The sequence below is a fragment of the Hemitrygon akajei genome, chromosome 1 (assembly GCF_048418815.1).
Source record: "Hemitrygon akajei chromosome 1, sHemAka1.3, whole genome shotgun sequence".
NCBI classification, from domain to species: domain Eukaryota; kingdom Metazoa; phylum Chordata; class Chondrichthyes; order Myliobatiformes; family Dasyatidae; genus Hemitrygon; species Hemitrygon akajei.
Window position 1 is genome coordinate 162,317,965 of NC_133124.1, and position 17,025 is coordinate 162,334,989.

The 17,025-nt window shown below is 47.2% G+C and overlaps 1 protein-coding gene across 4 annotated transcripts in view; it reads left to right on the forward strand.

Annotated features, from left to right (window-relative positions):
• The first annotated feature begins 6,682 nt into the window (after positions 1–6,682).
• Positions 6,683–17,025, forward strand: part of LOC140731855 (myeloid cell surface antigen CD33-like) — a 213,178-nt gene continuing 202,835 nt past the window's right edge. For 3 of the 4 annotated variants that reach the window (XM_073053776.1, XM_073053801.1, XM_073053793.1), the window contains exon 1: positions 6,683–6,816. In XM_073053776.1, the coding sequence (XP_072909877.1) occupies positions 6,808–6,816 (9 nt within the window). In that variant the 5' untranslated portion in view covers positions 6,683–6,807. Of the gene's footprint in view, positions 6,817–6,857; positions 7,186–17,025 lie in introns of those variants that run through there. The other variant, XM_073053784.1, reaches the window with a different exon arrangement.

Consider the following 17,025-nt stretch of genomic DNA (forward strand, 5'->3'; position numbering starts at 1 on the left):
AAGATGATAAGAGCCATAGGTAGAGTAGATATCCAGAGTCATTTTCCTAGGGTGGAAATGGCTAATACGAGGGGGCCCAACTTTAAGGTGATTGGAGGAAAGTATGGGAGGGATGTCAGAGGTTGTGTGTTTTTACACAGGGAGTGGTGGGACTAGCTGCCAGGGGTAGTGGTAGTGGCCAACACATTATTTTACTTTTTTTAGAGGTACAGTGCAGAATTGGCCCTTCGAGCCAAACTGCCCAGTAACCCTTGATTTAACCCTAGCCTAATCACGGGACAATTTACATTGACCAATTTGCCCACTGACTGGCATTGTGGAGAAAATCTATGCATTCAGTGGGGAGGAGGTACAGATGACCTAGGAATTGAACTGCGAACTCCAACACCCTGAGTGATGATAGAACCACTATACTACCATGTCACCCACATTAGGGGCATTTAAGAAACTCTTAGATAAGCACATGGAGAATAAAACAGTTGTGGTTATGGTGGGGGGGGGGGGGAAGAGTTTGTTCGATGAAAGTACATTTATTATCAAAGTATATTGACTATATCGAACATTGAGCTTTGTCTCCTGACAAAACAAAGAAAGCCAATAGAACCCATTTTAAAAGACCATCAAACACCCCCAATATGCAGGAAAGAAAACAAACCGTGCAAACAATAAATATAAACAAATAACAATCAGAAGTGAAGTTCACGAAAGTGAACCTATAGCCACAAAGCCTGTCACGGCCTATAGCCTGGAGCCCACTCGTAGCAGGCCACAGCCTCAGTTCAGTGCAGAGGCAAGTCAACCTCACCAGATAGTGAGTGGAACACCAGCTCGTCCCTCTCTCCTGGCCCCAATAGCCTGACCTTTTCAATCTGGCTCGGTGCTTTAATTGGCCAAACATCAGGTCATGCCTTGCTCTCTTGCTCTGCTGTTTTGATATGCTCTGGGGCCTGAGACCCGCCACCTTGATTTGGCCCATACCAACCTTATCAATTTGGCCAAGTTACTTTAATCTGTCAAACATCAGCTTATTCCTCACTCTCGTGCCTGGGTCCCACCGCCTGGATTCAGCCCGTATGCTACAGCTGTCTTGCACCTTTGAGAATTTAGTTTAACGTAGGGAAAGTTAAAAGATCAGTACAACATCATGGACTGAAGGGCCTGTACTGTGTTCTGTGTTCGAGATTTAAGTTATATATTCTTACAGGTTATGTCTGTCATCACATCTTTGGATGATAAAGACCACCTTGATAATACTAATAATAATGCCAACAATAATTTTGAATTAGAAGAACATGCTCCTATGACTAACAAGATCCCGCGGCAATGACGAAGCACTGCTTGGACGGTTGAGCAGCCTTCACGGCTTCTGGATGCTGAAGCCACTGTGTGTGTGAGGATGTACAAAGCTCCTACATGGGTAACCAATGCACAGTTTAATTCTCTCATCAAATGTCCAGCAGACATACCAGCTTATCGATTCTGTCAGCTTACCCAAGTTCTGTTCTTGTGCTGGTGTTCCACCGCGGGCAGTTGTCTGGTCATGGCTAATCCCATCCTTCCATGCTACGCTAAAGGTTATAAATCCAGTTACAGACTGATTTACTTATCATGTGTACATTGAAATGTACAATAAAATGTGTCATTTGCATTTACAACAACATACACAAGGATGTGACAGGGCAGCCCACGTGCATCACCACACATTCCAGCACCAACATAGCATGTTCACAGCATTCAGCAAAACAACACAAGCAAAAACAACAGCAAAACAAGCTCCATTCACACCCTCGCACACACACACACATACTCTCTCACACACACCCACTCACACACAACCCCATTTGCACACACACACTCATTCACTCACACACACACAAACACACACTCACCCACTCACACACACACTCACACTCTCTCCCGCACACACACATACAAACAGAAACACACACACACAAACAAAAGCAGACACACCATCTCACACACAGACAGATACACACACAAACATGCCTTCATAGAAACATAGAAAACCTACAGCACAATACAGGCCCTTCGGCCCACAAAGTTGTGCCGAACATGTCCCTACCTTAGAAATTACTAGGGTTACCCATAGCCCTCTATTTTTCTAAGCTCCATGCACCTATCTAAAAGTCTCTTAAAAGATCCTATCGTATCCACCTCCACCACCGTTGCCGGCAGCCCATTCCACGCACTCACCACTCTCTGAGTAAAAAACTTATCCCTGACATCTCCTCTGTACCTACTTCCCAGCACTTTAAACCTGTGTCCTCTTGTGGAAACCATTTCAGCCCTGGGGAAAAGCCTCTGATTATCCACACGATCAATACCTCTCATCATCTTATACACCTCTATCAGGTCACCTCTCATCCTCCTTCTCTCCAAGGAGAAAAGGCTGAGTTCACTCAACCTATTCTCATAAGGCATGCTCCCCAATCCAGGCAACATCCTTGTAAATCTCCTCTGCACCATTTCTATGATTTCCACATCCTTCCTGTAGTGAGGTGACCAAAACTGAGCACAGTACTCCAAGTGTGGTCTGATCAGGGTCCTATATAGCTGCAACATTACCTCTCGGCTCCTAAATTTTCAATTCCACGTTTGATGAAGGCCAATACACCGTACACCTTCTTAACCACAGAGTCAACCTGCACAGCTGCTTTGAGTGTCCTATGAACTCGGACCCCAAGATCCCTCTGATCCTCCACACTGCCAAGAGTCTTACCATTAATACTATATTCTGCCATCGTAGTTGACCTACTAAAATGAGCCACTTCACACTTATCTGGGTTGAACTCCATCTGCCACTTCTCAGCTCAGTTTTACATCCTATCAATGTCCCGCTGTAACCTCTGACAGCCCTCCACACTATCCACAACACCTCCAACCTTTATGTCATCAGCAAACTTACTAACCCATCCCTCCACTTGATCATTTATACGTTTGTAAAAATCATGAAGAGTAAGGGTCCCAGAACAGATCCCTGAGGCACACCACTGGTGACCGACCTCCATGCAGAATATGACCCGTCTTCAACCACTCTTTACCTTCTGTGGGCAAGCCAGTTCTGGATCCACAAAGCAATGTCCCTTTGGATCCCATGCCTCCTTACTTTATCAATAAGTCCTGCATGTGGTACCTTATCAAATGCCTTGCTGAAATCCATATACACTGCATCTACTGCTCTACCTTCATCAATGTGTTTAGTCACATCCTCAAAGAATTCAATTAGGCTGGTAAGGCACGACCTGCCTTTCACAAAGCCATGCTAAATATTCCTAATCATATTATGCCTCTCCAAGTGTTCATAAATCCTACCTCTCAGGATCTTCTCCATCAACTTACCAACCACTGAGGTAAGACTCACTGGTCTATAATTTCCTGGGCTATCCCTACTCCCTTGCTTGAATAAGGGAACAACATCCGCAACCCTCCAACCCTCTGGAACCTCTCCCGTCCCCATTGATGATGCAAAGATCATCGCCAGAGGCTCAACAATCTCCTCCCTCGCCTCCCACAGTAGCCTGGGGTGCATCTCATCCAGTCCCGGCGACTTATCCAACTTGATGCTTTCCGAAAGCTCCAGCACATTCTCTTTCTTAATATCTACATGCTCAAGCTTTTCAGTCTGCTGCAAGTCTTCACTACAATCACCAAGATCCTTTTCCGTAGTGAATACTGAAGCAAAGTATTCATTAAGTACCTCTGCTATTTCCTCCGGTTCCATACACACTTTTCCACTGTCACACTTGATAGGTCCTATTCTTTCACGTCTTATCCTCTTGCTCTTCAACACCAGTCTCTCAGACCCATAAAAATCAGGCCTCCAACGTCCAGCCCCTGGCCCAGACTCGCAAGCATTGGGCTTCAGTCTTCAACTGGCTAAATCCAGACTCACTGAACTCTGGACTTGACCCTTCCCTCCAGACCTCAGCAGCCTCTTCCCCCATTAGAGATATTTATTAGGAGCACTGCACATATCGTCCCTGATCCCTGTGATCTCTTCGGTCCATCAGACGGGTGGTACCGTAGCATTCGAACCAGGACCGTTAGGGTAGGGAACCGTCTCTTCCCCCAGACCGTGAGACCACTGAGCTGCCTGCCACTACCCAGGTCTCATCACGCGTGAACAGTTATACATTCTAAATGCACATTATTCTTTGTTAATTTCTTTGTGGTAGTACTACATTTTGTGTTACGTGTTGTGCACCTTGGTCTGGGGGAACATTATCTTGTTTGGCCTGATGAATGATAATAAACTTGAAATTGAACTTGAATTATTAACCCCAGGATTCTCCCTCCAATCAAGGGCTTCTGGGCTCACACAGACGTCTGATTCCTCGTGACTCCCACTCCATACGACCTGCCATCCCTGACCGGGGTACCTGAGACCAGCCCGCCTGGGGATCGCCATTCTCTTCAGCACCTGTCAACTTGACTTCCAGGGGGATCGTTGACTGAAGACCATGGACTCCGAGCACAAGTTTATTTACGGATGTTTTATTTAGTGCAGAGGATGAGAGGTGACCTGATAGAGGTGTATAAGATGATGAGAGGCATTGATTGTGTGGATAATCAGAGGCTTTTTCCCAGGGCTGAAATGGTTTCCACAAGAGGACACAGGTTTAAAGTGCTGGGAAGTAGGTACAGAGGAGATGTCAGGGGTAAGTTTTTTACTCAGAGAGTGGTGAGTGTGTGGAATGGGCTGCCAGCAATGGTGGTGGAGGCGGATACGATAGGGTCTTTTAAGAGACTTTTAGATAGGTGCATGGAGCTTAGAAAAATAGAGGACTATGGGGAAGTCTAGTACTTTCTAAGGTAGGGACATGTTCGGCACAGCTTTGTGGGCCGAAGGGCCTGTATTGTGCTGTAGGTTTTCTATGTTTCTAGTGCTCTTGTCCTCTAACTCTCCATCCTCCCTGTCCCTAAACCCTGAAGCCTAACTTGATTCCTAACAGCCCACACTGTCCCAAAAGCCATCACAATGAAAGTAAAAGAAACCAACTGAAGCTGAGCCAAGACCAGGCCAGGCACTACATGCACTGGTAAACTCCGTGCTGCCATTACTGTTTATCACGAGCAACACAAAGTCAGTTTGCCCCATCAACTCATTTGTGTTTTCAGCTTTAACAAGCTGATAGTGGTAGGGACAAACCCATTGCTGTCTGATCTCCCACACAGATCTTACTCAAAAGGCCAGAATGGAAGTTAGTCATTTAAACTTCAGCATTTCACAGACAAGCTGCCTATAAAGAAAGGATAAATATTGAGTTGAGACATCTGTTTCCATTTCCCCTACTCTACCTTCACATGTAGTGTAACCCACTCTGTTACGTTCCGTTCTTCAGCTGCCTCATTGATGCTCTCTTCTCAAGAGTCACAGATTCCTTCTGCAATGGGAGAGACAGAGGACACACACACACAGAGGCAAAGAGAGAGAGAGAGAGAGAGAGAGAGACACACACACAGAGGCAAAGAGAGAGAGAGAGAGACACACACACAGAGGCAAAGAGAGAGAGAGACACACACACACACAGAGGCAAAGAGAGAGACACACACACACAGAGGCAAAGAGAGAGAGAGACACACACACACAGAGGCAAAGAGAGAGACACACACACACAGAGGCAAAGAGAGAGAGAGACACACACACAGAGGCAAAGAGAGAGACACACACACACAGAGGCAAAGAGAGAGAGAGACACACACACACAGAGGCAAAGAGAGAGAGAGAGACACACACACACACACAGAGGCAAAGAGAGAGACACACACACACAGAGGCAAAGAGAGAGAGAGACACACACACAGGCAAAGAGAGAGAGACACAGGGATAGAGAAAGACAACAAGATAATGAGACAGTATATATATATATGGAGAGGGGGGGACAGAGACACATAGAGAGACGGATACAGGCACAGAGAGAAGGTGAGAAGTAGAGACAGAGAGAGATTGAAGAGTTAACTAGATGAAAAGGAAAGATGGAGACCTGTTGAGGATAAGGTGAGACTGTGTGAAGTGAGGGCATGCTGACATTTTCACATCTGGTTTGTGTTAGTGTGAAGGAGGAGCTGGGCTACGTGTAATCTGGAATAGCTGGCCAGCACTGAAGGCTTTCCTGAGGAAAACAGATAAAAGTTATCTAACGTGCACGAACATTTCCGGATACCGTGTGCTGATAACTTAAACAAGCTTAAACCGTGATAAGCATGACAGGGAGAAGCCGACGGGAATTTCAAAGGACGAGGAGAAAGAAAACCACATACAGAAGGAGATGGATTGACCCCAGAATCAAAGCAGCGTGTGGAAGGGAAGCAAGAAATGTTTAAAGGGGCCTCCCTCCCGAGATGACTGACAGCGATATGGCTGCAGAACAGACCAAATGTCAGCACCTCACGTTCATCTATGTGGGTAACAAGTGGCCGGATTTGGAGTAAAGAGTTGTGTAACTAATAAAGTTAATGAGCCCTGTTTGAACCACGCAGTTAGCGAATAAAGTACAGTTAACGAGGCAGACTTGTGGTTTCCCTGTGTGCTCATTTAATTGGCAGCGCTCCCAGATTCCCCAAAACCACCCCCAGATTCTGCCCCTCAACCATATATGGAGGGGGAACACACCCTCGGCTGGGCAGTAACTGAATCGGCATAGGATTGAAAGGGTTAACGGTTTGATGGCAAAAAGGACAAAGTGACGCTTCGTTATTCCATTTCCCTTTCCTGATTGACTCTCCGTGGCCCAGGGCACTGTACAGAAAGAGCTGCCGGGATAAGCGCCGAGACACACGGCGGACATGTCCCAGGTAAGCGGTGCCCTGGATACGAGTGCGTTCCTCGCCGTGCGGGTCCACTCCGTGAGCCAGCCAAAAGGACATCACGGTGCTACTTTATGTAAACCTGCCTACAGAGCTACATTCCTCCCGCGAGGGGCGGGGAGCAGGGAGCGCCGCGGCTGGGTCAAGCAGTTTAAGATTGGGGGTAATCTGGACAGAGGGAAAGATTGGACACGAGTATGAGATGTCGTGAGTCTGCGAGCCAGTGGAGATGGACGCGAGGATTGATGAATGCTGATGGGACAGGGAGAAGCCCGTAGCTAAGAAAGGACGTGTTTTATAATCTCATGAAACGTGTCGTTTGCATTAGCGACCTTCACAGGCCGAGGATAACAACAGGTATGGTGTGTGTGTGTGTGGGGGGGGAGTCAGGGCGGCCAGCTCTGTGGTACTGAGTCCCGCTCGGTGACTCTGAAAGAGCAGAGGCGAGCTGAGGTGACAGGGGATTCGTTCGTTCGGTGAACAGAAAGGAGGTTATGTGGACAAGAACGCGATTCCCGGATGGCATGGTGCCTCCCAGGTGCCAGAGTCCAGCGCATCCCGGTTGGAGTCCTCGGCTGTCTGAAGTGGCATTAGGGTGAACAGCCAGAAGCAGTGGTCCATACAAGTAACATGACATAGGTAGGAAGAATAACGAGGTTTTGCAAAGTAAGTTGAGGGATAAGTTAAAGGACAGGGTCAATGAGGCCAGAAGTAGAAAGATTGTGCAGTTTAACAAGTGGCTGAGGAGTTGGTGTAGGAGGGAGGGCGCCAGATATTTTGGATCATTAGGCTCTCTTCCAGGGAAGGTGGAACCTGTATAGAAGGGGCAGTTTGAACCTGGGCGGGTGGGGGCTAATATCCTAGCGGGAAGGCTTGCTAGTGCTGCTGGCGGTGGGGTGGGGTGGGGGGAGTTTAAACTAGAGCTGCAGGGGGTGGGAACCAGAGTGCAGGAGCAGATCGTGGAGAGATGTTGTTAAAACCTCAGACAAAGTCAGGAGTCAAAGGTTGAGCACGGTGGAACTAATGTTCTGAGCTGCATATTTCAACGCAAGAAGTATGGCAGGACAGGCAGGCGAGCTCAGGGCACGGAATCATGATATTGTCGCCATTAATGAGACTTGGCTGCGGGTGGGGGAGGCAGGACTGGCAGCTCGGTGTTCTGGGTTCTGTTAACTTAGACATGACAGGGCAGGAGGGTTTAAAGGGGGAGGGGTGGTGTTATGAGTCAGGGAAAATGTCAGAGTGCTCAGTCAGTCCAGACTGGAGAACTGGTCTAGTGAGGCGTTATGGATGGAAATGAGGAATAAGAAAGGTATGGCCACATTAATGGGGCTATATTACAGACCATCCGTGCCATTTGGAGCAACAAACTTGTACGGAGATCGCTGATTGTTGCAAGAAACATGAGGTTGTTATAGAGGGTGATTTTAACATTCCACGTATTGACTGGGACTCCCATACTAGATGGGATAGATTCTGTCAAATGCCTTCCTTAATCCATGCCAGTGATGTCCAGTGTTATTTTCAATTAGGGAATGAGACCGGGTAGCTGGCAGGATTTTGTGTAAGTGAACACTTTGCACTTGGTGATCATAAAGTAAATATGGAGAAAGACAGGTCTGGTCCACAGATTAAGAATCTAAATTGGAGAAAGGTCAATTTTGATGGTATCAGAAACTGATCTGGCAAGTGTGGATTGGGACAGTCTGTTTTCTGGCAAAGGTAAGTGGGAGGCCTTCAAAAGTGAAACTTTGAGAGTCCAAAGCTTGTCAGAATAAACGGTGAAGATAACAGATGTAGGGAACCGTGAGTTTTGAGAGATAGTGAGGACTTGGTTAAGAAAGAAAAAGAGGTGCACAGAACTTATGGAGGATATGAAATGCCAGAGAACATTTAAGAAAGAAATCAGGAAGGCTAAAAGAAGGCCTGAGGTTGCCCTAGCAGACAAGATGAGGGAGAATCCCAAGGGATTTTACAGATATTTTAAGAACAAAAGGATTGCAAGGGATAAAATTGATCCTCTGGAAGATCAGACTGGTGATCTATGCATCTTTACATCTGTTTTCAGTCAGGAGACAGACACAGAGTCTACAGAAGCGAGGCAAAGCAGCAGCGAGATTATCGACACTTTGCTGAATACAGAGGAGGAGTTAGAGTGGATCAATCTTTAGGGCCTGACAAGTTGTTCCCTCAGACCTGTGGGGGGCAAGTGCTGAAATTGCAGGAACCCCAGCAGAGATAGTTAAATCATCTTTAGCAACAGGTGAGGTACTGGAGAATTGGAGGATAGCTAATTTTGTTCTGCTCTTTAAGAAAGACTCTAAAAATGAACTTGGAGATTATAGGCCAGTGAGCCTGACATCAGTAGGTGAGAAGTTATTGGAAAGCATTTTAAGGGAATGAAAATATAAGTATTTGGATAGACATGGACTGATTAAGGACAGTCAATATGGCTTTGTGCATGGTAGGTATTGTCTACTTAATCTCATAGAGTTTTTTAAAGAAGTTACCAGGAAAATGGATAAAGGCAAGGTATTGAATGTTGTCTACATGGACTTTAGCAAGGAATTTGACAAGATCTCCCATGGGAGGTTGGTCAAGAAAGTTCAGTCACTTGGCATTCAAGATGAGGTAGTAAATTGGATTAGACATTGGAAAAGCCAGGGAGTGGTAGTAGATGGTTGCCTCTCTGACTGTAGGCCTGTGACAAGTGGTGCTCCGCAGAGATCAGTGCTGGGCTCATTAGTGTATGTCATCGATATCAATGACTGGGATGATAATGTGGTTGAGGATTAGCAAATTTGTGGATGACACTAAGATTGTGGATGTAGTCGACAGCAAGAAAAACTATTAGAGCCTGCAGTGGCATCGGGACCAGGCTGAAATATGGCAGATGGAATTTAATGTGGACAAGTGCAAGGTGTTGCACTTTGGTAGGACCAAACGGGTTTGGTAGGTCTTGCGTTGAATGGGAGAGCACTAAGATGTGTGGTAGAACAAGGAGATCTGGGAATACAGGTCCATAATTCATTGAAAGTGGTAAAACAAGTAGATAGGGTCATAAAGAGGCATATTGGCCTTCATAAAGCAAATTATTGAGTACAGGAGATGGGATATTATGTTGAAGTTGTACAAGATATTGGTGAGGCCTAATTGGGAGTATTGTGAGCAGTTCTGGTCACCTACCTACAGGAAAAATGTAAATAAGATTGAAAGAGTATAGAGAAGATTTACAAGGATGTTGCCAGGACTGGAGGACATGTGTTACTAGGAAAAGATCGAATAGGTTAGGACTTCATTCCTTGGAACATAGAAGATTGAAGGGAGATTTGATGGAGGCATGCACAACTATGAGGCATAAATGCAAGCAGGCTTTTTCCACTGAGGTTGGGTGGTACTACAATCAGACGTCAGGCGTTAAGATTGAAAGATTAAAAAATTTATGGGGACCATGAGGAGAAACCTCTTTAGTTGGAGGGTCATGAGAGTGTGAGACGAGCTGCCCAGAGCAATGGTGCGTGCAAACTCCATTTGAATGTTTTACACAAGTTTGGATGGATATATGGGTGGCAGAGTATGGAGGGCTGTGCTCTGGGTGCAGGTCAATGGGTGTATGCAGCTTAAATGGTTTGGCATGGACGAGATGGGCCAAAGGGCCTGTTGCTTTGCTGTACTTTTCCATGACTCCAGGAAGTGCTGGGGCAATCTGTCAGTGTAGCCACGTTTCTGATGCTAACGTAGCATGTCCACAGCTTACTGACCCCGGCTCACAGCCACGTTTCTGATGCTAACGTAGCATACCCACAGCTTACTGACCCCGGCCCACAGCTTACTGACCCCGGCCCGAGCCACGTTTCTGATGCTAACGTAGCGTACCCACAGCTTACTGACCCCGGCTCACAGCTTACTGACCCCGGTCCACAGCTTACCGACCCCGGCCCACAGCTTACTGACCCCGGCCCACAGCTTACTGACCCCGGTCCACAGCTTACCGACCCCGGCCCACAGCTTACTGACCCCGGCCCACAGCTTACTGACCCCGGCCCACAGCTTACTGACCCCGGCCCACAGCTTACTGACCCCGGCCCGAGCCACGTTTCTGGTGCTAACGTACCATACCCACAGCTTACTGACCCCGGCTCACAGGTTTTTGGAATGAGAGGGAACCAGCGTTGTCGTGGGAAGGGTATATTAACTCCTTACAGACGGCGTTGGGAAAGGAGCCCCGATCTTCCGATTACTGGTGCTGTGAAGCATAATGCTAACTGCTTCACTACCATATTGCTCTCTCTCACGATCGTGCACACTGCCTACACCAGTGGCAATTTACAACTGTGACTTTGCCTCCTGACCTGCAGCTCTCTGGGATCCAAGTGCCCAGGGGAAGCTCACACAGCCAGCTCCAGCTGACAGGGTCCAATCTGTTTCACCGGAACTGCGACGCAGCTGTACAATTGGGTACTGCTGCTGTCCTCTTCAAGTGATGCACCATTCCAGTTCATCACAGCCCGGTCTAAACCTGGGACCCCCTCCCCAGGCCACAACCTTCCCCACACAATCAACGGGACGGTTCACCACCAACTCCTCAGAGGAAGGTGATAAATGTTGATCAGTCTCGAAATGAAACACTTACTGAGGTTGTGAAACCCACTAAAACCACCATTTCCTTCTTCATCTAATCCATCTCTGAGCCTTCCGTGTTCTGGTTGGTTAGGGGAATTTAGCTGCCCCGATTAAGGAATTAAATGCAGGGGCACGCTTATAACATTATAAGAGATACAGACAATCAGTTCTGATGAAGGGTCACAGACCGAAACATCAATTGTTTATTCTCTCCATAGATGCTGCCTGACGTGTTGAGTTCCTCCAGCATGTTGGGTTTATAGCTCCAGATAATCAGTGTCCTGCTCTCTAGGTGGAATTATCAAATACAAGAGGGCAGAGGTTTAAGGTGAGAATGGGGAAGTTTAAAGGAGATTTATAAGACAAGTCATCAGCACAGGAGATTCTGCAGGTGCTGGAAATCCAACGCAACACGCACAAACTGCTGGAACTGAATTTTTGGGCCAAGAACCCAGTCCCAATGAAAGATCTTGGCCTGAAATGTTGCCTCTTTATTCCCTCCATAGATGCTGTCTGATTTTCTGAGTGCTTTCAGCAGTTTCTATGTGTTGTATGCAAGGAAAATTTGCTTTTTTACACAGATTCGTAGGGGACTGGAACATGCTGTCAGAGAAGTAGTGAAATCAGCTTAGAGGCATTTAAGAGGCACTTAGACACATAAACAGGCTGAGAGAGAAGGGAACACGAGTGAATCTGCAGATGCTGGAAATAAATAAAAAACACAAAATGCTGGCAGAACTCAGCAGGCCAGACAGCATCTATGGGAGGAGGTAATAACGACGTTTCATCAGGAGAGAGAAGAGATATGGTTCATGAGCAGATGGTCAGCACAGGTAATGTGGGCTGAAGGGCCTGTTACTGTGCTGTATTAGAACATAGAACAGTACAGCACAGGAACAGGCCCTTCAGCCCACAATGTCTCTGCCAATCCAAACTACTCGCATCCCCCTGCAATATGTTCTTGCTTCAGCTGTGATTGAGCAGGGGCAGGGCCCTGATCGGCGAGGGAGACAGGGGATGTGGGTGATGACAGAGGTCATTGTAACCAAATGGGACCAATGCATGAGGTGCAATCTGTTAAGTTTTAAGTTGTGAGGGAGAGTGCAGGGAGTGAGTGAACGGGGGGGGGGGGGGGGGGAGGTATTAGATGTCTGGGGTAGTACATGAAGAGTGTGAGCAGGGCTTTGAGTCCCAGTTCCGCAGTCGAATATGAGTGATCCAGGAGACTGGGTCAGCAGGTGCTGAGGTCCCCAGGTCGGAGAGCTGCATGGGCAGTGAGCTGTGGGTACAGTCGGGAGTCAGGAGGGCTAGTGACACTCACTTCTTCAGGCCCCTGAGGTCCTTGTGAGTCCAGAAGTCAAGGTCTGAATGTCAAACCCATGATGGGGTCACTACCCAAACATCGGTGAAGTTCAGAGGGCAAAGTTGAAAGTCAAAGTTTAGAGTGCACTGGGTCCAGAGGTAGAAGCCTGAAGGTCAAAGATATGGGGAAAGGTCCAAAGGAGTCACGAGGGCCTGGGTCAAAAAGATTGGAGGCCCGAAGGTCAAATCTGTATTATCAAGTTACGGGGTCGATACACAGGGGCTGGCAAAGTCCAGAGCTCAGCAAGTCCAGAGGTTGATAACTGAAGTTGACTCTGGAGGTCGAAGACTCTGGGTCACCTTGTCTGGAGATCAGAGGCCCAAAGTCTGTGAGTCTGCAGGTCTGAGTCAGGGGCTGGGTGTTAATGCTCAAACAGCAAAGACAAGTTTTTCTTTCATTTAAGCAACTTTACTTTCAATGTCTCTGTTCAATACGTGACAGCCGCTACCTTTTATCCCCACAATCCCCTGGAGTGCATGCACGTAACAGGGAAAGTCTGTAAGCCCACTAAATACTTACTTAGCCCAAATGACCAGAACTCAACAATCTCTCATCCTTTTTTATGTGTATATTTAAAAAAAATAAAAATTTTAGAGCTTATTCAACTGTCCATTAGGATATGAGAATTAGCTCTCAGAAAGGATCTGCTGAAACTGCAGAGGGTTCAAAGGAGGTTCACAAAAGTACTTGTATGAGAACCTGCACTAATCCTAGCCATGCCCTCAAAGCTCTCCCGGTTTCACCTACTACCCAGTGGTTCCCTCTCCCCTAACCCCAGCTTTTAAATCTATTCATCAGCCATTTTTCTCCAGTCCTGCTGGTGTTTTGGCCCGAAACATTGCCTATACTTTTTGCCATCGATGCTACCTGACCTGCTGAGTTCCTTCAGCATTTGTGTGTGTTGCTTGGATTTCCAGCATCTGCAGATTTTCTCTTGTTTGATGGCTCTGGGCCTGTATTCACTAGAATTCAGAAGAACGTGCAGTGACCATGGTGTCCAATCAAATGGTAAAAGGCCTTGATAGAGTGGACGTGGAGAGGATGTTTCCTATGGTGGAAGAGTCTAACACCAGAGGCACAGCCTCAGAATAGAGGGGCATCCTTTCAGAACGGAGATGAGGAAGAATTTCTTTAGCCAGACAGTAGTGAATCTGTGAAATTCATTGCCACAGATGCCTGTGGAGGCCAAGTCTTTATGTATATTTAAGGCAGAGATTGATAAATTCTTGATTGGTCAGGGCATGAAGGGATGCAGGAAGAAGCCAGGAGATTGGGGCTGAGAGGAGAAATGATGAGCCAAGGTGAAAGAGCAGAGCAGACTCAATGGGCCAATTGGCCTAATGCTGCTCCTATATCTTATCGTCTAACCCTTGCTGTTTGTAAGGTACCAAATGCCTTCATTAAGGGCCTTTAGCAGCACAAGAGCTGGAGCTCCCTTCCTTGTGAGACAGTCAGCTAGTTGTTCCTTTGCAGTCGAGCACAGCATGTGATGAATTTCCTGTGCTTGAACAAATCCCTTGATGCTGCTTATTTCCAGACGAAGCCTCTTCTCTGTATCTCACTTGGTGGATTTGATGGCACCAACCAGAGAGTAGTTGTCTGTGACACAAGTTATCTGTAAACTGTCCATTTTAGGTCACCATGGAAAAACTCAGAATAGAGAGTAGCCAGAAAAAACAGCATTGTCAATACCTTCAGACATTGCAAGGGTTTCTCCCGTCTGTGTACTCTGTACATCTCTTTTTGATTGCCAATAGAAAGGTGAAAATCTGACCTCTTCTCCCATCAGTACAATGAAATGTCCCCCTTGAATACATCCATTAGGAAGATTTCCAAGTGAGGCATTGCTGAAGACAATGAGCCTCAGTGAGCTATCTTTTCCAAGCTGTTGAAACTTCAAGATAACTTTTCTCAGTTGAATCCTGTGCGTTATCTTGTTTGCCTCATGTGAAGTTTGTTCTATGGCATGTTTTTGTGCTGGACGCCAAGTTGCAGGCGTCAAACATGAATTCAGGTCTGTTCTGCCTCGCCACCCACAGGATCCGACCTGAGCAACACACACAGAATGCTGAGGAACTTGCCAAGCAGCATCTATGGAAAAGAGTACAGTTGATGTTTTGGGCCGAGACCATTCAACACGTCTGGAAAAAAGATGAGAAGTCAGAGTGAGGGAGGAGATAAAGAACCAGGTGGTGATAGGTGAAACCAGGGTGGGGTGGGAGGGGTAAAGAGCTGGGAAGTTGATGGTGAAAGAGATACAGGGCTGGAGAAGGGGGGAGCCTGATAGGAGAGGACAGAGGGCCATGGAAGAAAGAAAAGGGGGAGGAGCACCACAGGGAGCTGATAGGTAGGTAAGGAGATGAGGTAAGAGAGGGAAATGGGACTAGGGGATGGTAAGGGAGGGTGGGGTTCGAGAAATCAATGTTCATGCCATCAGGTTGGAGGCTACCCAGACGGAATATAGGGTGTTGTTCTCCCAACCTGAGTGTGGCCTCATCGTGACAGTAGAGGAGGCCGTGGACTGTCACATCAGAATGGGAATGGGAAGTGGAAATAAAATGGGTGGCCACTGGGAGATCCCACTTTTTCTGGTGGATGGACCATAGGTTCTCAGCAAAGTGATCTCCCAATCTATGTCTGATCTCAGGAGGCCACACCAGGAGCACCGGATACAGTGAATGACCCCAACAGACTCACAGGTGAAGTGTCGCCTCACCTGGAAGGACTGTTTGGAGCCCTGAATGGTAGTGAGGGAGCAGGTGTAGGGGCAAGTGTAGGACCTGTTCCGCTTGCAAGGGTAAGTGCCAGGAGGGAGATCAGTGGGGAGGGACGAATGGACAAGGGAGTTATGTAGGGAGCGATCCCTGCGGAAGGTTAGGGGGAGGGAAGAATGTGGTTGGTGGTGGGATCCCACTGGAGATGGGGGAAGTTATGGAGAATTATGTGCTGGATGTGGAGGCTGATGGGGTGGTGGATGAGGAGAAGAGGCACTCTAGCCCTGGTGGGGTGGCAGGAGGATGAGGTGAGGGCAAATGTGCATGAAATGGAAGAGATGTAGTTAAGGACTACATTGATGGTGGAGGAAGGGAAGCCCCTTTCCTTTAAGGAAGACATCTCCTTCGTTCTGGAATGAAAAGCCTCATCCTGAGAGCAAACGCAGCAGAGCTGGAGGGATTGAGAGAAAAGGGTGGTGCTTTTACAAGTAACAGGGTGGGAAGAGGTATAGTCCATGTTGTCTTTGCACTTGAGATGATTTCTGTTCAGACAAGTCTATTGAGACCCCACTGCACTGTCTCTGCCACTGTTGAGCAACTCTTTGGTGCCCTTAGCTGCTTTTACCTCATCCCTGTCTGTGCATGTGACTGTGTACCGGTCAGTGCTTTTCACTTTTGTATCAATCACCATGGAGTTCTGATGGTCCTCAGCTGTGCTGTACGGAGTCTGGAATGACGCACCCTCACATCTGTCCCATGAATACCACAACTCCATCTTGACCAATGGCAACTCCAGGATCTTTCCATCTGTACAATCTGCTCCTTTGTAGTACACTTTGTTCCCTCTAACATATTTGTCATCCGTGCCCTCAGTGCTCTTCGAATTCTCTCTGAACACTCTGCCTCAGTGAATGCATGCAATCTGAAATACGTTTCCCATCCCAGTCACTCCTTGTAGTGCCCGCTAGAGCAGGTGGTCTGTCAGCCAGTGCAGAGGGAAGGTTTGGATTCTGCACAAACCCCAACTGTAGGTGTGTACATTGTGCTTGCTATACTTCACCATAGGAACCCAGGCCAGGGCTGGTCCAATCACAGCCCCTGCTTTTCTTCACCTTCAGCATAATTTCAGTAAGCGTTTGATTGTGTCACTCCAGAAGTCCATGACTTCAAGGACTATATGCCACTGTTGTCTTTGTTTCGATGCTAAAGTTCTCTGCTTTATCTCTGAATTCATCATAGAAACATAGAAAATTTATCGTATCTGCCCCCACCACAGTTGCCAGCAGCCCATTCCACACACTCACCACTCTGCGTAAAAACAATAATTAAATTCACCATCATTGTCACTGAATACTTTCCTGTAAGTGAACTTATCAGGAATGGATGAAGGTTTTTACTATCCCTGAGGGTCTCTTTGTACTTACAATGCCACCAGCAATGAAACATGTGAACTCATCAGTGATGTGGAGATACCACGCCCCTTGCTCCAGTTCACGT